This window comes from Arvicola amphibius, chromosome 7 (assembly GCF_903992535.2).
Source record: "Arvicola amphibius chromosome 7, mArvAmp1.2, whole genome shotgun sequence".
Classification (NCBI taxonomy): Eukaryota; Metazoa; Chordata; class Mammalia; order Rodentia; family Cricetidae; genus Arvicola; species Arvicola amphibius.
Window position 1 is genome coordinate 94,540,282 of NC_052053.1, and position 21,334 is coordinate 94,561,615.

A 21,334-nucleotide genomic window follows, 5' to 3' on the forward strand; every position below is an offset into this window, starting at 1 on the left:
CTCACAAAGAAAGTGAACAACATAGAGACGGGCTGGGCCCTGGGGGCCACTTTTCACCTGCTGCAGTCTCTGGGCATCTCCAGTTGAGGCTACCGTGTCCTCTGAAGCCTGCATTTCTCAAAAACTTTGTTTTACAAGGAAAGGACTCAGGCATTTTCTGAACAATTCTGGGGAAAGCCTGGACTGAAACCCATTAACTGGCTTTATAGGGAGGGAAGGGGTTTTATAGAAGAGTCTTGCCCTTGAGCCTCGTGATTTGGGCTTAATTAATTTTGCACATATACTGTGAACAGCTCCCTAACCACTTGGCAGGTGCACAGCTTGCACAAGAGTATAAATCTTTTGAGATTTTTTTGTATGTCAGAGTCCTGTGAAGAAAAAAGAATAGGCTTGGAACTCCATGTTAGATTGAGAGTTCAGAGACAAGTCCCTGGGAACCAAAGAAAAATCTCATTTCAATCCTTGGAGTGCCTCATTCCTTTGAATGTTTCAGTCTTTTGCTTATAAGCTAAATTAAGCTGACTTACTGAAGTCCCATAACCTACCAATACTGATATTTTTTCTTCCTCCTACTCTTATACATTCCCTCCCCTAAAACACAATGTGAGAACTATCTGGCCTTGCATTTCCATTTGTAATTCAAAGAGAAGGGAAAAAAGACACTATATTAGAATTTGTGTGACCCTATGGCACAATTTAGAGCTTAGAGTGGCCCTGGGTGTTTTATTTTTAGACAGAGGTCATGTTACGTTGCTCTGGCTAGCCTGGTACTGTGAAACCCAGGTTGCCTTGAATTGTCAATTCTCCTGCCTCAGCCTCCTGAGTCTTGGGTTACAGGTGTGAGCCGTCATGCTCATGTCATGTTAAATCTCACAAGATGAGCGTGCACCTCTCACCTGTGCCGACTAGAGCTGTGAGGAGCCCCCGTTGAGAGAGTAGCTCTCGCAGACCATGACCGCTGCTCAGTTACCACCTTATTCTCATGGCCCTAAACTTAGCATCTTTCTGTCTCTGTGAAATACAACTGCACCCTAGTTTTGGTCTGTGGTTAGAAGTTAGTGTGTGTGCTGTTTGAGTCTAAAGATAACCAACACTTTCAGTTTGTCCTTTTGGGGGTTGGGGTGTGGAAAGTGCTGGAGATTGAACCCAGGACTTCTTGCATGTTAGGCACAATGTGCTACCACCATGCTTTATAGTAGTGCTTTCTTGCCTGGGTCCTTGCTAATTTTAGCCACTATTTTCTGAATTTATTGTCTCCCTCAGGATTTCATATCCCCTTACCAATGATACCCAACATTTCATTGGATTGATTCTTTCGGCCCACATCAGAACAAGGACTAACATTTCTAGAGAACCATGTTTTTTCTCCCAGGCCACTCTGTTTTGAGGTTGAACACAGATTATCATGCATGCTAGGCATGGGTGCTCTACTACATTATAAAGTTATTATCTTAAAATTTTTTTCCAGGCAGTGGTGGCACACACCTTTAATTCTAGCACTTACGAGGCAAAAGCAGGCGAATCTCTGAGTTCGAGGCCAGCCTGGTCTATAGAGCAAGTTCTAAGACAGCCAGGGCTACACAGAGAAACCCTGTCTTGAAGGGGAAAAAAAAGTCATGTCATTTCTTGTGTGACTGTCATTGGCTTGCCTCCTACTCTGTTCTGGATTTGAAACATTGTGTGCTGCTCAGGAGCTCTGTCATAGCATTTCCCCCTCCTCTTCGCTTTCCAGTTTTCAGCTCCCCTAATTTGAAATTTTTGGTCACCCCTCTTCCTTCCACTCTTCATAAAGGATGTGAGTATGCCTGGCTCCATGGCAGTCCCCAGGGAACCGTCTTTTTGAAGCCATTACATTGAGTCAATAAGTATTGCCATCTGCTGTGTATAAATAGTAGGCAAATTTGTATATTCCTCCCAATTTTAGTGGTTTGTTTTGATTAAATGTGGAATTTCTTCAGACTTTGATACTAAGAGTATGTGTCTTGAGACTAGATTTCATTGTTGCTTAAGTCAGCCATGAGCTTCTTGGGCACAAGTGATCCTTTCACCTTGGACTCCCGGGTAGCGAGGCTATAGGAAGGCACGCTGAGCCTGGATCAAACTTCCATTACTAAGTTCACTTTCACTTATTGCCTTCTTCAAAACTATGCTCACCAGGCAGTGGTGGTGCACGCCTTTAATCTCAACACTTGGGAGGCAGAGGCAGGCAAATCTCTTAGTTTGAGGCCAGCCTGGTCTCCAGAACAAGTTTTGGGACAGCCAGGACTACACAGAGAAACCCTGTCTCAAAACAACAATAAACCCCATAATGCTCATACATAATGAAATAGCCTGAAGGTAAAATCCAGTTTCCTATGGAATGCGTAATCAGCGTCTCTCGCAGGTTTCTCCATCCAGCTTCTGTTAAGTGTTTGCCTTTCCATCTCGGATGTCACTGTTTACAGCTTCTTTAGCTGAGAGCTACCTCCTTCCCTTCGGTCATCCTCTGCTTTCTCCTAGTCCAAAACCTTTCAGACTCTTTGAAGATAACTACATTTTTATGACTGTTTTAAATAGACGCAGCATACTTTAAGACTTAAAAGTATTAGACCGGTCATAGTCCACTAAATGCTGTCACAGTTGAGAGAGGCCAATCTGCTTCCCCAAGAGTAAACTCTACAGCAGGCTTTACAGCACAGGCCTGTAATCCTAGCTACCTTGGAGCTGAGGCAGGAGGTCATAGGCTTTCTATGTAGCCAGTTTGAGGCCACTGGGCAACTCAATAAGACACTCAAGAAGTTTTAAAAGGGAGAGGGGTTAGAAGATTTCAGTGGAGCTGGAGATGGCTCAGAGGTTATAAGAGCACTGGCTGTTCTTCCACAGAGGTCCTGAGTTCAATTCCCAGCAACCACATGGTGGCTCACAGCCATCTATAATGAGATCTGGTGCCCTCTTCTGGAATGCAGGCATATATGCAGGCAGAGCATTGCATACATAGATTTAAAAAGACTTAAGTGGCAAAGCATATTTAGCATGTCCAGTCCTAGATTCAAGCCCAGCACTAAATAAACGAAGTGAACAGCTCCAGCTGACAAGTGAGTTCCTGGTCTTTCTACCACAGGTGGCGCCTGAAGCCTCAGAACAGGAACCCTGGCTGGGTATTGTCCCGTAGACACCTTCAGTTACCTTGGAAACTGCCAGAACTCTTAAATAGATGGCCTCTCACCTCAGAAATTTATCTGCATACATCCATCTTGACCAGATAGCCTGTAGATTTACCTGTTTGTTCTTTTAAATACAATTTAGAGTCTTACATTTTCTTAGGAAAAAGAAAGACATGGGCATTTTTTTGTTTGAAACAAGAGTTTCTCTGTTAGCCCTGGCTATCCTGGATCTCCCCTGAAGACCAGGCTGGCCTTGAACTCAGAGATCAGCCTGCCTCTGTCTAGGTACTGGAATTAAAGGCATGTGCCACCATTGCCAGGCAGCATGGGCCTTTTTTACTACGTGGGTCCTATGTGTTCTGATGTTGCTGGCAAGTTCCATCTCTGTGAAAATGTAAATATAATTTAAATACCTGGGACGTGGTCTGGTGCGTGGTGGATGCTGTGTGCATTATCACTCTTATATGAAGAACATCAAAGTGTGCCTTAAAGTTCTCATCTCTTTAACCTTTTTATTTTTCTGTATATTAGTCTGTATTCTTATCTAGGCTACCTTTTTGGAAAAGGTGACCTTGTCCTGATAGTCTTTGGCCATCGGTTTTTCCCAACAGCTGCCATCTTTTATTCTGGGGACATTTTCTGGATTTACTGACATCCTTACTTTGTACTAAGTTTTCTACATTGTTTAAAAAGCTGTCCTGTTGCAGTAGCTATCTTATCCCTCCAAAAGTTATCCCAACAGTTTAGCTTGATTGAAAGGAGACTTTCTTATTTCATCTTTTCAAAACAGACTTCTGGGTAAGACATTCTGTCCAGTGTTCTTATCTAACACAGGTAGTTCTCTTCTGGAGGCCTCCCTGGTGCTGTGCGGTCAGTACGTCAAATCCCCAGTCAGAAACCACTCCATTAGTCACCTGTTTCACACATGGACAGGTTGTCCCTGAGGCCTCTGCAGCTATGTGTGCAGTAAGGTTATTTATTGTTTTTAATAACAGAATCAACAGAACATGACATCACAGAGAGGAGTATGAACAAAAGTGAAATGTATAAGAAAGTCTCAAGCATTAATAAGACCTGGCTGTTTCTTATCTTCACTTCTCCCTTAAAGTCCAGTGTACTTTGTCAAAGCAATGTGTATTTAATTGGCATGCCAGTGTTAATTTTAAAACAATCTAACAAAAATGTATCAAGTATTTCTGATTCTTTGTCAAGATAATTGTATAAATTTATGACCTGTATTAAAGTATTCTGTTTAGAAAGTATTCTTACCAAGTGAAATGAGGGAGATACCAGCTCAGTAATTTGTTTGTTTAGTAATAAAAAGCTCCTTTCAATCAAATAGTTTTCCTTTGGGTTTTTTCCTTAAATAGCACTCATTTTTTTTGGGGGGGGGGGCCTAAACAGGCCCATTAAGCAGGAGAGGAAAACAGACACAAGTTCTAATGTAAATTTATGAAACCAACTTGGAAACGCACTCTGATGGCCACAGGGCTAGATGGTCTCTGTCATCAACATCATCTCCAGGAGAGGAGCAGTTACTTGCTGGCAAAGGCCATTATCTGTTCCTGGAGAAAGAGGAAAGGGGGTAAATGATACTTGGTCAGTGCAGGTGAGGACAGGTGACTTCATCATGAAATAACCAAGGTGACAGAGGGAGAGACATGGCAGAGGTTCCATACGACACTCCTTCTAGGAGTCCCTGCTTTCTTTCAGCTCTAAGAACAGGGTTGGCAGGGCTCCCCTAGGACTGGAGTTACAAATGGTCGTGAGCCACCATGTGAGTGCTGGGGATTAAACCAAGGTCCCTCTGGAAAAATAGCAAGTGTTTTTCGCTGCTGATTCATCTCTCCAGCCCTCAGTCCTGTATTTTTAAGTCCTTCCTACATAGTTCAAGTTACTGCTTAGATGTGGGCACCACAAACTGCAGGTACTCTTACTCATAACCAGCTGGGAAGGTAGACCAGGTATGGTGGCTGGGCATGGCAGCACACGCCTTTAATCCCAGCACAGAGCAGGCAGAAGCAGATGGGTCACTATGATAAATATATAGTCTGGTATACCTAGCCAGTTTCAGGCTAGCCAGGACTACATATAAAGTTTCTATATCAAAAATAACTACAATAAAAAATGTTATAAGCAAGAAAATGAACTCAAATTTAGAATGTCTGCAGTCCTTTCTCAGTAAAGAAAAATCTTGGAGAGCGGTAGGGACCACTTACTTTGAGAGGAGACACTGCGTTAGTTGCCTGCAAGCCCCATGTCCTGAGCAGCACCAGTGGAGTAGCACTGGTTGAATAGAGCCTTTTCAACAAGTCAGTAGCCGCCAGAAGAGCAGTATTGTGACGCTGCCTGTCTGTTTCATAGCCTGTGAGGTGGCTCATGGAACCTGGAGTTAAAAAACAGGAAGAAAGGTCAAACCCCTACTCCAGCAGTAAAAGATCTCTCCCTCCTCCTCCCAGTAGACACTACCATATCTTGCTGCCTAGGGGAATTTGGCAACCCTGACCTTTACATGATGTCAGGGTACCTGAATCCTTACCTAAGTCCTTCCCGTTGAAGGCCGCTGTACTGAGATGACGAACCAAGCTGGAAATATCCCCAAAGCCCATGTTGACACCTTGTCCTGCAAGTGGATGGACTCTGTGGGCTGCATCACTAAGAATAAAGCAGCATTCAGATGTGGCCTCCAGCAACAGAGAAAGGAGTGGCCTGCTCCATTATGGTCTTACCCAATGAGTGCCACCCGAGGCCGGACGTACTCAGCAGCATGTCCCAGTCCCAGAGGAAAGAGGGCTCTGCTTTTAGCATCCACCTTGGCTATACTTGGGGGCAACTGACGAGCTGAGACCCTAGTTGGCTTCAGAAGGGTGACGACATAGCGCAACATGGTGCTGGCCGAGTCGACGAAGTCTGTGTGGTTAGCGTCACTCCACTGCATGCCATCAGCCCCCAAATGGTGAAATCTGGTTAGTGACTAGTAAACAGCTAAGGCCTCAACCCCTCTTTATAACCAATGCTAAAGGTAATGCTGCTTAACACGCCTAAACGGGTCGTGTTCCTGAGTGATAAGCCCCTTAAAGCACATGCAAAACTCCATTTCCCAGTATTCCCCACGGGTTTATTTCTGGGTTGGCCCCTGACTAGAATTGAACTTTACCTTTCACTAGGCCCCAGCAATAGCCACAAATTAGCCACAGTGAAGCTCACCTTATGTCTCTAAGCTTAGGTAAAGTGTAGCATGCCCTCCCACCTCTATCTCCCGGGAACACCTTTAAAGCCTCCTCTCTGTCCACACGCTCTGCTCTGCATGCATGCATCTGTTACTGCACTTGTCTTTCTCTCTCACTTGACTGTTGCATCCTGGAGCCTGATACATAGAAGGCTCTACCCGAAAGGCGCAGTGCTGCACAGGAATACACAGTGCAGGCCTTCACCAGCGCAGCAGCCACAGCTTCCATTGTTTTGCATTTCCTGTCTGCCCTCACAGAATCTAAACCAAGGACTGCACTGGCTAAGGGAAACCTGCACGATTACTCCTTTTCCCCGTCTCCCCACAAAGGCAGATACTCACAAAGGCAGAGTTGATGGCATCCACAAACTCTTCCTCATCCATGCTGACCAGCTCTGCTGCATGATCATGGGATGTGGACCAAACCAAGGAACTCAAGGTATCTGAGAGCTGTATCAAAAGAAGAGCATCAGCCTGGTGTGGTGGCTCATGCCTGTGAGCACAGCACACAGCAGGATGAGTGTCAAGCCTGCCTGGGGTATAGTCCTCAAAACAACAACAGAAACCTGCCTCTTCTGAACTTGGGTGTTTTCAATCATAAAGGAAACCAAGAAAAGGAAGCCATGCACGCATGGGACATAGTCCCTTTAAACCGGGCTGAAGGAAGGTGAAGTTCCAAAGACTGAGGCTGGCTACCTTTGAGCTAACTGGCCGGAGGATCTCTTACCGGGAGCAGAGCAATAGGCCCTGAGGGGAGAAATCTTTGCCAGGCTACATTGTTTTCTGTGGCCTAGAATGGAAAGGAAGTTCTTAGAAGGGGTACTGAGTGCTAAGGACAAGGTCCCCAGATGGCAGCTCCAGAGCTTACCTCTGATAAATGCAGAGTGGCCACCACAGCAGACTGGTCATAGGTCCAGCTAACATTCTGGATCCCAGCAGCTCGTCTTACTCCTGAGTTGTGCCCATCAGCACCGATCTGCGTGGACACAAGGGCCTACTAAGTCTTACAACCACTTCAGAATCAAACTGCTCCAGTGTCTTTGCCCTCCTGCCTGGTCCAGCTGGAATGGGAAACCATCAGGCTTGCCTCACTCACAGCCCTACAAGGACAGCCCTACAAAATGGACCTCAGCCTGAGCTAATGGGACCAAAGTGGCTATCTGAACCGAGAGGCGCCAGCAACAGCCTTATTCAACCAGAGTCTTTTGATATGTGAACTAGAAAAGACAGGCACAGAGTGGGCACTGCAGCTTAAAAAAGAAAAAGTTGGTGAGCAGAAAGAGAAACAAGAAAATGAGAGCCTCAAGGAGAAGAATGGCACTGGGACTTCAGGGACAGAAAAAAGAACATGGCCCAAGTTTCCAACACTCCTGGGAGGCCTGGTTATCCTATTCTAAGGTGGCCCATGAGGTTGCTTCACATAAAGCAACCATCTAGCTCAGACTGCCTTGAGTAGGGGGTAGTCGTTCTATAAAGAATAACTTAAAGTCACCCCATGGTGTCCATCTGACAATACAGACTCTAGAATGTAAGGTATGGACATGCAAGACCCCTGACAAAGCAAGAATCTTCAACTACCAACAGTTTGGTCTGGAGGGTGCTGCCATCACCTAGGGTAATATGGACCCAAGGGCTGGAGTCTGTCATGGAAAACGGGGCAGGCCAGGCATAGTCAACAGCTTTGCTCCTGTAAAGAACCCTCACACGGTCTGCAGAAGGCAAAAGAGAAAGAAGCATAACATCAGAAAGGTGGGTAAAGACTGAGCACAAACTCTAAGTGCCTAAAAGCAAGGCCCCTGGATAGCCTTGTCCTGTCATTTACTGGCAAGCAAGATCTAAAAGTAAGTAAATCATTAACACTGTGGCCCTGGAACTGCTGGTAAAGAGCAGAAGCCAGAGACCACTCAATGTCAGAACAATAACAAGAGCAAGTACTAGCTGGGCATGCCTATAATTCTAGCAGATGCAGGCACATCTTTTTGAGTTGAGGCTAACCTGGTCTACAGAGGGAATTCTGGGCTAGCCAGAACTACACAGTGAAATCCTGACTCAACATCCCCATCCCCAACACAAATGAGAAAGAGAGAGAGGAGAGAGAGACAATTCTAGCGTAAGGCTCTCTTCCTAATTTTACTGTGTCTGAAGGGAGGGGGCATGATGACACGACACACACACCACAGGCTGAAATATGTGTTATACCTCAAAAGATTTTCTTCTTGGGTGCTAAATTATAGTTAGATGAAGAAATAAACTCTGGTGCACAATCGCAGGGGACAATGGTAACAGATGACAATGATGTAGGTAGGTCAGTGGAAAAGCATGTGCCTAGCATGATGTAAATCCTAGGTTCAGTCCCAAGATATGGACACAGGCACACAGACAGACAGACAGACAGACAGACAGACAGACAGACACACACACACACACACACACACACAAAGTGATTCTGGTGATGGAGCCTAAGGCCTTACACACTAGACAACTGATCTACCATTGAATATACCACCAGACCAAAATTTTGTTTTGTTGTTTCTCAAGACAGGGTTTCTTTGTGTAGCCCTGGCTGTCCTGGAACTCACTCTGTAGACCAGGCTGGCCTCGAACTCACAGACATACACCTGCCTCTGCTTCTTAAATGCTGGAATTAAAGGTGTACACTATGGGGGCTGGAGAGATGGCTCGGTGGTTAAGAGCATTGCCTGCTCTTTCTTCCAAAGGTCCTGAGTTCAATTCCCGGCAACCACAAGGTGGCTCACAACCATCTGTAATGAGGTCTGGTGCCCTCTTCTGGCCCGCAGACATACACACAGACAGAATATTATATACATAATAAATAAATAAAAAAATTAAAGGTGTACACTACCACCGCTGCCCAACCCTAAATTATTTTTAAAAGCTAGATGGTGGCCCATTACATAAATGAATGAATAATATCCCATCTTAAAAAAAAATTAACAAGCTGGGCATGGCGGCACATGCCTCTAATTCTTGTATTTGGGAAGTAGCGGCAGGAAGACCAGGAGTTAAAAACTAGCTGGAACTACATAGTGAGTTTAAAGTCAGTCTGAGCTACATGAGATCCTGTCTTAAAAGACTCAAAGAAAAAAAAGCAAAACTCATATAAATTGCTTCCAGTTTTTCTCTCACTTGAATCCCAAAATATTATAGAGGAATTCATATATCTCCTAAGTAGTTTATATCCAGAACATGCATAGAATTCTTCTATCTAAAAAAACAAAAAAATGGCCCATTTTTAAAAAAACATTTATTTATTTATTTTGTATACAATATTCTGTCTTTGTGTGTATGCCTGCAGGCCAGAAGAGGGCACCAGACCCCTTTACAGATGGTTGTGAGCCACCATGTGGTTGCTGGGAATTGAACTCAGGACCTTTGGAAGAGCAGGCAATGCTCTTAACCTCTGAGCCATCTCTCCAGCCCCCAAATGGCCCATTTTTAAATGTACAAAAGATTTTCAACAGACATTTCTCTAAAGCAAACATACAAATAATCACAGGACGTTATTAACATTATTGTTCACTAAGTAAACAGATTCAATGGGCAAAAGTATAATGGGCCACACTAGGAGAGCTGTAAGCTAAAAGCAAGCACTGAGAAGGATGTGGAGACAGTGAGCCACTTAAAGCAGGGGACGGTGAAACGATGCATCCTGTAGAAATGGTCTGGCGATGCCTGAGAATGTTAAATACAGAATTATGATGTGACTGTGCAACTCCACTTCCAAGTGGGGAAAACACACGTTGCTGCGCCTGCTTATGCAAGCTACTTGTGAGGCTGAGACAAGCAGTTACAACTTAGAACTTGCCCAGACTACAGAGTAAGTTTAAGGCCAGCCTGAGCAACCTGCTGAGACCCTGTCCAAAACAGAGAGCTGGGAAAATAGCTGAGAGTAGAGAGATTGCCTAGCTTTTAAGACCCTGCATTCAATCCTGCGTCCTGGAGAACACATAAAACATCTAACCAGCCATCACACAAAACAGTTACGACACTATTCACCAACTGCCCAAAGTGGAAACAACACAAATTCTATTAACTGATGAATAAATAAATACAATTTGATATATCCATACAATAAAACATTATTAGCGATAAAAAGAAGAGTATCACTAGTTTGTGCTGCAATGTGACTGACTCTAGCCCCAATCCACAGTGTGGCTCACTTCTGAGCTGCAGAGAACAGTCAGCTCTAGAAAGATAACAGCAAAGGTTCAGTAAGAATGAGGAATGACAGACAATAAGGTGTGAGGTTTCCTTCTGAGTGATGGAGACGTTCAAAAGGACCCTGTGGCAACAGATGCACAACTCTATAGATACACTGAAAGTCACCGAGTCACACAGGTAAAATGGGAGAATTTTATGGTATTCAAGTTTATTCAAATAAAGCTGGTAAGAAGAAAGGTAAATCCTAAAAGAATTTCACCCTTTTTTTTTTTTTTTTTTTTTTTTTTTTTTTTTTTTTTTTTTTTGAAAAGACCTCACTATGTATCCCTGGTTGGCCTGGAATTCACTATTCAGTCCTGGCTGGCTTCAAATGCCAGACGGGCCTGCCTCTGTCTTCCCAGTGCTGGCACCACGTCTGGTCATCAGGGGCTATTCAGTATCTGTAAAAGGGCCTTTCATAGGGGTGTACAAGTACAGAGGCAATCATTTCCCAGAGAGGAATGGAGATGGCAGCTCACCTGCCACAGCCTCCAGCTGCTTGGTGAGAGCACACATGATGACGTCATTTTCCACTATGTAGCCCATGTCATCTAAGTTATCCCTATCGAACATGATCAAGGCTTCTGAGCAGGAGTCCCACACCTGCAAACACAAAGAAAATGGCATTAACCCTGAAGAAAATGAAACACAATTCCAACCCCAAGCCGGTTGTGGCTTTCCAGAAAGAGGTAGCACATCCCAATCTGTCGGCCTCTTTGGCAGGATACAAGGTGAGAAGCCTCAGAATCAGGAATGATGGGCACACCTGTGAGCCCAACGCTTGGGCACTTGTCACAGGTGACGACTGATAGGCAAGACTCAGCTACACAACAAGTTCAAGGCAAGCCTGTGCTGCCTGAGCCATTACCACAAAAAGACCAAGCTAATTAATTAAAAAGAAAGTAGATTATTAGTGGGGCAGTGACGGCACATGCCTTTAATCCCAGTACTCAGGAGGCAGAGGCACGTGGCGGATCTCTCTGAGTTCAAGGCCAGCCTGGTCTACAGAGAGAGAGTTCTAGGATAGGCTCCAAAGCTACAGAGAAACACTGTCTCGAAGAAAAAACAAAAAAAACAAAAAACTGATTCGCAAGAATGCCTTCCCACACTGAATTTAAATTTTGATTCATGCCAGGCAGTGGTGGTGCACGCCTTGAATCTCAGCCCTCAGGAGGCAGAGGCAGGCAGATCTCTGTGAATTCGAGGTCAGTCTGGTCTACAGAGAAAGTTCAGGACTGGCTCCATAGCTATAGAGAAACCCTGTCTAAAAAAAAAAAAGATTCATAAAATGTCCAGAGAAAGCAGATTCTAACAAGGTAACATAAGACAGACCAAGACATCCTGACAAAATTAAGGGAAAGGAGGTACCTGCATCCGCCGGAAGGCTTTGCACCGCATATTGCAGATGTGGTCCCATGCACCAAAACCTAAAAAAAACACACAGTGACCTCACATGGACCTCTGCTCCTGGGCTCCCTTGTGTCTCTCCAACTGCTAAGCAGGAGGTTATTTTCGGTGTTTTCCAGAAGCAGAAGGGAACAGCTCTTCAAGCTGTCAGGGTCAGGCCTTCTGCTCTCTGCTCCAGATCACACAGCACCAAGAAGCCAAAAGGCCAGAGCACAGTAAAGCAGTGAGACTAAAACAGGAAAGAAAGCAGCATCCCCTTCTGTCCTTACTGGCTGTTATTAGCTATAAACATTCTAACGGCTGTTTTCTTCATCTCTTCATGGCACCAAGTACATTTGTGCTTTGAAGCAATATTTCCTGAGCATCTAACAAGGGTCAATTATAATTACAGATCCAGAGTAGACCAAACAAATTCCCATGTGTAGCTGATATTTTAGCTGAAGAGACAGACAACATGAACATGCACATAATATAATGTCAGGACAGCCAGGGCAGTTACACAGAGAAACCCTGTCCCAAGAAACTATAAAGAAAGAAAGGAAAAGAAAAGAAGGATCTATAGGAACTAAGGAGGTAACTCCATACGTGTAGTGGTTATGCCTCATATCATCCCAGCAGTTGGGAGTTGGAAGCACAAGGGCCAGCATTCAAGATTAAGTTCAAGGCCAGATTCTATCTTTGAAAAAAGAAAAGAAGCCAGCCTCTGGTCCCAGCACTCAGGAGGCAAGGCCAGACAGATTTCTTGAGTTCAAGGCCAGCCTGGTCTCCAAAGCAAGTTTCAAGAAAGAAGAAAGAAAGAAAGCACAAGCAAGCTGTCAAGCTAAAGTGACTGAAGAGTTTAATTCTAGATAGACCGGTTTCAGGTAGGATGGCCTGAAGGAGTACCACATAGCACAAACAGACAATTCATCTACATCCCCAGAAAAGACCATTAAAATGAAGACTCCCCAGCCCGCCTGAGGCCTGACTTGGAATAGAGTGAATGTAAGGGACTAAATAATGTCTAACATCATAAATGAGGTAACATGATGGATCCACATGTCTCGAGATATCCTCTCCAGACCAGGACTCAACACTGTCCACTTCAGCAGCCCTCATCTTCAGTTACAACCACTGTCAAACCTACCTGCTCACTCCTCACTGCGTGCTTCCTCCCCCCTGCTCTGGTGACTGACCTATGGGCCTGCTCTGTGCCCTGTGGGAAAGCGGAGAGGAGAGGAGGCAGGACCAGGAGACTGGCTCATCTACTCACTACTGAGCAGGGTTGCAGAGCCAGGGGAGATGGAGCTGACTCTGTTGCTGTAAGTATCTGACAGTTTCTCCAGTACTTTCTTTGGACCCGCCTCGAGCAACAGGATTTTCTTGTCACGAAAATGAATGTCATGTCCTAAAAAAGAAAAAGAATTAACATTTTAATTCATTTTAGGAATTTAATTACAAGGATTCAATTACACAGTAGGGCAACTACAACTAATAACAATTGCTGCACACTTCTAAAGATAGCAGAATTTTCAGTTTTCATCATAAAGAAATAATAAATGCTTAAGGACATGTTTAAGCAGACTTAAAATTATGTATGTGTGTATCAAACATTACAAGGCACACCATTAATAAGTGTACTTTTTATGCTTTAAGTTTTCAATCAGAAACAAATATAAACCAGCTATGGTAGCTCACACCTGTAATCCCAGCACCGAGAGGCTAAGGTGGGACGGCTGCTGTTGTGTGGGATTTTCACTGTTTTCTGACAAGTAAACCTTGCTTGGAGTGAGAAAGTGATAAGGTGGAAGGAAACAGGACCCTTTTTGGTTGGAGAAACAGAAGAGGTAGGAAGGGACTGTGGTGCTCTCTCTGCTTCTCTGATCAGGTTTTTTACCCCAATATCTCACTCTTGGTTTTTTACTGATAAGATTAATTAGACTTATGCTTCAGGTTATCATGATTTTCCAGTCAGCCGAGGCTACAGAATGAGAATGTCTCAAAAACAAACAAAACACAAAACACCAACAAAAACAAAAGAGATGAACTAGTCTCTTAACCTTGGATGTGAAGTTTCTAGGCTGGGAACACAGACAGTGGTGGCATGTCCACCTATCAAGTTTGAGGTCCTCGTTCAATCTTCAGTACTGCAATTTCCTAGCAGGGAAAACCACTCTCCTAAGCAATGATATAACTGCACCACTTCAGCTGAGACAACCACCCTTCCCACAACTGCACGTCTCCAGACAGAGCTCACTGCACGCCACACACAAAGACGCAAATAGGGAAAAATCTATTACCCGCAAATAGAATTCCCTAGGAAGGAATAGTTAAATATATATATTTATATATTTCTTACCATTGGAGTGAACTCACTAAAACTGACAGCTCAATAGTATAGCACAGCTCCACGTGAGCGAGGCCTGGGGTTTTCTCTAGACTGTAGTTGAACATGAACACACAGAGGAGAAAGACAAGGGGGGAATCAGAGTAGAAACAGAGAACAATGGAGTATTTTAAGGAAACAAATCCACTGCAGTTCAAAGATAGAATAAAGAATTTATTATTTAGGGACTAGAGAGATGCCTCAGAGGTTCAGAGCACTGGCTGCTCTTCTAGAGGTGCTGAGGTCAGTTCCAGGCAACCACACAGTGGCTCACAGCCATCTGTAATGAGAACTGGTGCCCTCTTCTGGCATGCAGGGATACAATGAATACATAACAAATCAATCTTTTAAAAAATTATTTATTAAAAAATTATTTATTTAAAAAATACACCACAAACCTGATCCTAAGCATCTGTAGTGAAAAATGGAACTTAGAAACACTCTCATTAGGAGAAGGCCTGCAGCCCATTCTCCCCAGTCTTTCCCCAGTCTTTGACAAAGCTAAGAACTAGAAGGTAACTTGCTACTGACAATAAAGTTATAAAGAAATAATGTGGCTGGGTGTGGGTGATTCATGCTTTTTGATTCCAGCACTCAGGAGGCAGAGGCAGGCAAATTTGAGTTCGAGGCCAGCCTGATCTACAGAGTGAGTGCCAGGACAGCCAGGGCTACACAGAGAAACCCTGTCTCCAAAAACCAAACAAACAAACAAAAAAAAGAATTAGATTTCTAAGCACATTATCAAATACAGCTAGGTGATGTATTTTATTTCCTAACTAATGTGACCTTTTTTAAACAACAACAAAAAAGAAAACACTTAGAAATAATGTCAAAAGGCCTGGTGTAGTGGTAGACACCTGTATTCCTGGCCACTCAGGGACTCAGGCAGGAGGACTTTAGAGCCCAGGAGTAGGAGGCTCAATTAAACAAAAAGAATGGTACAGTACAAAATTGGATTTAAGTGTACTAGGGAATTATGCAGGTAACTGTTCCCAAACTCAGATGTGAGAGGGAACTACAAGCCTGTAACATAAGTTAGTTGCACGTCTGAAGACAAATAAAGGAAGACAGAGTGGACTTAAAGGAAAAATTAGTAAAAGCCTACATGAATCAGGAGTGTGTTTGGAACCTCAGGTTTAGGGAGGTAGATGTGTATGGGGGAGTGCCACTTCAAGTTCCAGGCCAGCCAGGGCTAAAGAATAGAACCTCATTTCAAGAGAATAAACAAACAAAAGCCAAATGAAAATGTCATATATATTTTTGTTTGGGTTTTTTTTTTTTTTTTTGAACAGACGGTTTTATACACCTGATGCTGACCTGAATCAAACTCACTATGAAACCCAAGGATGACTTTGAACTTCTGACCCTCCTGCCTTCCAGCCTCTAGCTTCCAAGTGCTGGGAACACAGGAGTTTACCACCATGCTTTTTACCACCCTGATATTTAACAGCCACTCCTGAGTTTTAAAATGTAGCATTCTGTGAGAGAGGCAGAAAAGGAAGCAATTCTGATAAAGAATTGTGTGTGGATGTTAATAGGAAGAAAGCAGTGCTGCCTCCCTCCCTGCAACACTGGGGAAAGAACTAGAAAACGACAGCAAACCAAACAAAAAACTCACAAAAATCTAACACAGGAGCAAGCCACCAAAATCGGAACACCAAAGTTTCAAAGAGACCAGGAATGAAGGCACACAATGCTCACACCGGTAAATTTAGTTAACACTGGTCACTAGGGAAATAAGAACACAAACCACTTCCTACCCACGAAGAGGACAAAGACAGTAGATAGTGCCGTCAGGGTTGGGAGAACCTGGAACACTCATATGACAATGTAAAACAGAGTAATCTCTCCAACAGTTTGGCAGTTCTTCAGAGCATGAGTTACCACATGGCCCTAAACAGACTCAACTGTCCACACCAAAGCGTGCACACAAAATGTTCTTGATAGTCCTACGTGTTACAGGCCACAGTGAAAACTGATCAAACATTGATTAGCTGATAAATGAGCTAACTGAATGTGGCACATACACACATCTGAGGATTGCCTCTGTCCTCGAAGAGCTGATACATGTGACAACATGGGTCAACCCTGAAAACACTAAGCATATCTCCACCTACATATAACTGCAGAAAAGGCAAATCTACAGACAGGAGGCTGGAGACTAGCTCTTTAGGGCTGAGAGGATAAGAAGAAATGGAGTAACTTCTAATGAGCTCCAAGATTTTTTTGTTTTGTTTCTAAGAGTAAGGAAAGTGTACTAAAACTTACTGTATGGATTTTCTTTTTTTGGTTTTTTTTCGAGACAGGGTTTCTCTGTAGGTTTGGAGCCTGTCCTTATAGACCAGGTTGGCCTCGAACTCAGAGAGATCCACCTGCCTGCCTCCCAAGTGCTGGGATTAAAGGCGTGCGTCACCACCGCCGGGCTACTGTATTGATTTTATAGCTCTGCGAATGTATTAAAAAAAACAGACTGAACTGTATGCTTTAAGTAGGAGGACTTACAACTATGTGAACTGTACTTTAAGCAGCTTTAGGGCCGGGCGCCTTTAATCCCAGCACGCGGGAGAAAGAAGCAGGCGGAGTCCAGTTTGGTCTATTATCCAATACAACAAGGCTCATAAATTCTGGGCAGTTCCCAAGGGTCGGGCTGACTTATAAGGCCCGCCCACTTTTGATCCCATAAGACTGAAGCAACGTGTTCATTCCTGTGGGTTCAAGGGCTCCCCTGGGAAGGAAGCGAGCAAACCACCAGGTCAGGCTGTGAGCATGTCCCTCCGCAACCCAGTTCCCCGCCACGGAGGGAAGCGAGCAAACCACCAGGTCGAGCTGTGAGCATGTCCCTCCGCAGCCCCGTTCCCCGCCAGCCACCGCCGGGGTGCACCTACCCAAGGCGCAAGCCATGGCAGCGCCCACCAGGCCTCCTCCTGACACCACCACATCGTACACGGTGTCTGCCGAGGAGCCGGCCCATCGCCGACAGGCAGCTAGAGGGCGTCGTCCGGCCGCAAGCGGCGCGCTACTCCACCAGCGGCCACACAGCAAACCGGTCATCGAGCCAGTGCGGGCCGCCATAATGACTCGCGCCTGCGCCCTGGACTCTCCAAGCGCCCGCCCGGGTAGCACTTCCGGGGCAGAGTCTTACAACCCTGTGCCGCTTCAGTACTTTCTTCAGAACCGGAAGTAAAATGGGCGGAGAGACTAAGCCAATCAGAAAATGTCTCCTGACTCCTGGGGCGGAACAGACTGGACACTGGAAGCCAATCCGAGGCTAGCGCTACAAAGGGGCGTGGCTACCAGTGCCTCGCGGGCCGCACTGCTGGTACTGTCGCTGTCGCTGCCGCTTCTGCTTCTGGTTAGGAAGATGACTGTGGGGAGATCTGCCGGGGCCCCCGAATGCACCGAGTGGAGCCGTGAGGTGAGCGGAGAAAGGAGGAAGCACGATGCCTCAGAAAGGAATCCCCAAGAGGGGAAACTGTTTGGTGTTGCCGTGGAGACAGAGTCAGGGGCGTGTCACCGAAGGGCGTGGAATTACAATTACCTGTGCTTAGATGTTGAGGGACTCTGTCTTGGGGGACTTGAACCACTTGGTTCATGTACCGGGCTCTGGCATCGGGGAGCGTAGCAATAACAAACACGAATTAACCTTGAAAATATTAAAGTGATCTCCAGCTTCATATAATTATCCAGAAAAGGCAAACCTAAGGGGCAAGTCGTTGCGTGCGACTGAGGAGGAGGGGAGAAACAGGGAGAGACTTCCAAAGGCTGCCAAGGCTTTGTTGTTGTTTTAAGAGTAAGGAAATGTACTGTAGCGATGAATGCGCAGCTTTGCAAATATACTACAGTTCATTCAGCTGTATGTGTGTCTACTCTCAACCTCATTTTCTAGAGAACAAAACAGATTAAACAATTTCCGCCAAATCATAAAGACCGAAGGTAGGCTGGTGGTTGCTTAGGGCTGACAGAGTGAGAAACGATGTGCGAGGGAAATTAAAAAATAGCTACTAAAGGCTATATTGTGTCTTTAGGACCATTGTTCTCAACCTGTGAGTCCTGGCCCCTTTGGGGATATCAGATATTTACATCAGGATTCATAACAGTAGCAAAATTACAGCTGTGAAGAAACAATAAAAATAACTATCGTTGGGGGTTAGCCAACATGGGGAACCGTATTAAGGGGTCACAGCATTAGCGAGGTTGAACCAATGCTTTATTGCTTTAGGGGAAGGAAGAAAATGTTCTGAATTACACTGTGAGAGTTAAGCAATTCTGCCTATATTAGAGCCAGTGCTTTAAAGAGTTGAGTTGTATACCGTGGGCATTGTGTTTCAGTAACATTTTTAAAAAGAAAGAGCCAGCGTTGTAGCTCAGACCTGTAATCCCAACAATTCAAGAGACTAAAGCAGCAGGGTCAAGAGTTCAAGGTCACCTTTGACCCTGTCAGAATGATGGAGAGAGGGAGAGAAGGAAAGGGGGGAGAGAATTGAGCCCTAGATCAAATGCTCTTCAGCAACAGAGCACACACAGATCTTTAACCAAATGGACGGCTCCAATCACAACTAAGCATCTATATTCCCCTCCCGGCCTAGTTCCTGCCAGCCTAAGGGCCAGTCCTCCAGCCACACCAACTTCTTCCTGTCACCTCAAGTTTCACTTGAGGAAATAAAAATCAGCCTAAAACTGAGAATCAGACATTCCTGACCTCAGTGGTGGTCCAGTTCTGCTCTCAACTTTATAATGGCAGCAAAGCAGCATGCATTCAGCAGGAACAAGACTTTAAACTTTTATTTTCTACTGGTGTGGTTCTGGGGACTGAGCCTAGGGGACTAGCCCTGTGCATAGTTAAGTGTTCTGCTGTGGAGCTAAAGCCCAGCCCCAGATTTTCAGTCTTTCTCTGAATAGCCGTAGGATCCTCTGTGTTGGGCAGTTCCTAGTGAGTCACACAATGAGGAGAGTGAGCGATGGCTAGCCTCTGAGTGCTCTGTGTTGGTAAGCTAGATGCTCTCCAGGTTAGTGTATTCATGCCCTTCTACTTAAAGTACTGTCTGCGAATGGCTTTATCTATCCACAGCCCCAGCATAAGTGAAAGACCTCTGTGTCACTCAGACTAACAGGTCCAGCCCAGGAAGTGATCATGCTTACTTAGCAGTTGTTGCCCCTTGTCCTGCTCTGTTATCCTTACTAGACCGTTCATGATCCTTCACAGCACCCATCCAGAGTTGGCCCCTCTTCCCCTGACCCTCTTCTCAAAACAGTGCGAGCACACCGTGCTACAACTCTGTCCCCGCACATTTGCTATAGTTTTCCTGGAGGCTATTTCATGAGTTGATGAATTTAATCCTGATTATTGGTACATCCCTGGTGACCTCGGACGCGTATGGACAGAAAAGCTTTCCCAGCGCACATTAGTGTTGTCCTGTTCTCACGAGAATACAAGCTTCATGACATAGTAGGCACCCAGCCCATACGTTCTTATACACACATAGATGAACGTGGTTTTGGTGCTGGTGCTTCACAGTGCTAGGCAAGGGCTCAGCCGCTGAGTTTCACTCCTAGGCCTTGACATATTTAAAAGCTGGTTGGGTGTTCTACTTTCATGTTGCTCTTCACCTAGACACATCATTCGATTAAAGGATGTTAATCGTCCTTTCCTGGTGACGGTGTGGAAGTTGTTAGGATGTGAGGAAGGTAAGGCTGTTGATGGGGAAATGAGGAAAGGAGGATGGGGAACAATTAGGTTAATCCCAAATCAGCCTGGGAACAGAGGGCAGCCAAGGTCACGGCAGGCATCCTGGAGCACTGAGAACAGAATGTGTGCTTCCCTCTAGGTACTCAAGGTGCTCTTCCTGCTGGACGGCAGAGGGAACTGGCACTGGCTCTTCTGCCATGGTCCCTGCCCATAGACAGGCATATAATACATTGTATTGGGAAATGTCTTTTGAAGGAAGAATACATTTTAACTTTTCTTTGCCCCTTCTTAGTCCCTAATATACTGGGCCTTATTCAAAGTAAGGTCACTTTTGAGTCTCTCTGAAATTACAGTTTAACTCACTATTGATTTCTCTTTTGTTTTAGATATTTCCCCCCAAATCCTCTTCAGACACTGAGCCAGAAGATGAGCTGTCTGGAGAAGGGCTGGTTTTGCCCAGAGCTGGAAAACTCCACGAGTTCCTCAGTCCAGAGGAGGAAACAGATTCTGCTTCTGACTCCACTGGGAGCTTTTCTAGGACCTTACAGACTGGACAGCAGAAAGGCAGGTGGAGTCTGCTAAAATCTCTGTGTCGGTCTGACCCAGACAGTGATCCGGACAGCTCTGAGGATGAGGAAGACTTAGAGACCTTCTTCCAAGACAAGAGCAGGGGGGAGCCACAGGTCCGGGACCCTCCATCTCTTAGGTAAGACACTGCACTCTGACTGATGCTCCGGCACTCCAGGCCAGCCATGCTGTAGCTCAGGACCTTGCCTTCCCGCTGTCAGAGCTCTGGAAGTTGTCATTCATCCTAGACCCAGCCCAGAGTTAGCTCTGGGATCCAGCCATGCTGTGATTCTTTTGAAAAATGCTATTTTCTGCCTCTGGTTGTTTTGCCTGCATGTACTGGGTACCATGTATTGGCCTAGTGACTGTGGAGAACAGAAGAACGCTGGGTTCCCCAGAACTGAAGGTACAGACAGCTCTGAGCAAACGCTCTTAACTGCTGAACCATCTCTCCAGCGTGCGTGTTTTGAGTCATCGATCCTAAATACCTCTGGGCAGCACTTACTTAGTTGAAGCACAGGAATGACCCACGGTTTCCTTTCCCAGACAGCCTTTCTTCCAAGGGTGACAAGGTTCATTGCCTGTGGCCAAGTCTGCCAATGCGTATATGCTCTATCTTTTATGTTTTTTCCTCTCTTTTTGAGACAGAGTCTCATATACTGCAGGCTGACCTTAAACTCCTGAGCTTTCCAGTTACACCTCTTAAGGGCTTGGAT

At 45.2% G+C, this 21,334-nt stretch overlaps 3 protein-coding genes across 4 annotated transcripts in view; 2 read left to right on the forward strand and 1 right to left on the reverse strand.

Annotated features, from left to right (window-relative positions):
* Entpd5 (ectonucleoside triphosphate diphosphohydrolase 5 (inactive)) overlaps positions 1–4,482 on the forward strand; it is a 29,785-nt gene extending 25,303 nt beyond the window's left edge. The window contains exon 15 of the mRNA XM_038338263.1: positions 1–4,482. Within this exon, the coding sequence (XP_038194191.1) occupies positions 1–87 (87 nt within the window). The 3' untranslated portion in view covers positions 88–4,482.
* On the reverse strand, positions 4,100–17,496 carry Coq6 (coenzyme Q6, monooxygenase). The gene is made up of 12 exons (XM_038338262.2): positions 17,251–17,496; positions 13,253–13,387; positions 11,962–12,020; positions 11,073–11,196; positions 7,951–8,081; positions 7,241–7,348; positions 7,100–7,162; positions 6,715–6,822; positions 5,873–6,075; positions 5,683–5,798; positions 5,363–5,529; positions 4,100–4,708 (listed from the first exon to the last, which is right to left on the reverse strand). Exons 1-12 carry the CDS (start codon positions 17,435–17,437, stop codon positions 4,679–4,681), a joined length of 1,431 nt encoding a protein of 476 aa, XP_038194190.1. The 5' UTR covers positions 17,438–17,496; the 3' UTR covers positions 4,100–4,678.
* Fam161b (FAM161 centrosomal protein B) overlaps positions 17,053–21,334 on the forward strand; it is a 14,283-nt gene continuing 10,001 nt past the window's right edge. For both annotated transcript variants that reach the window (XM_038338257.1, XM_038338258.1), the window contains exons 1-2: positions 17,053–17,780; positions 20,438–20,757. In XM_038338257.1, coding sequence (XP_038194185.1) covers positions 17,580–17,780; positions 20,438–20,757 — 521 coding nt within the window. In that variant the 5' untranslated portion in view covers positions 17,053–17,579. The remainder of the gene's footprint in view (positions 17,781–20,437; positions 20,758–21,334) is intronic.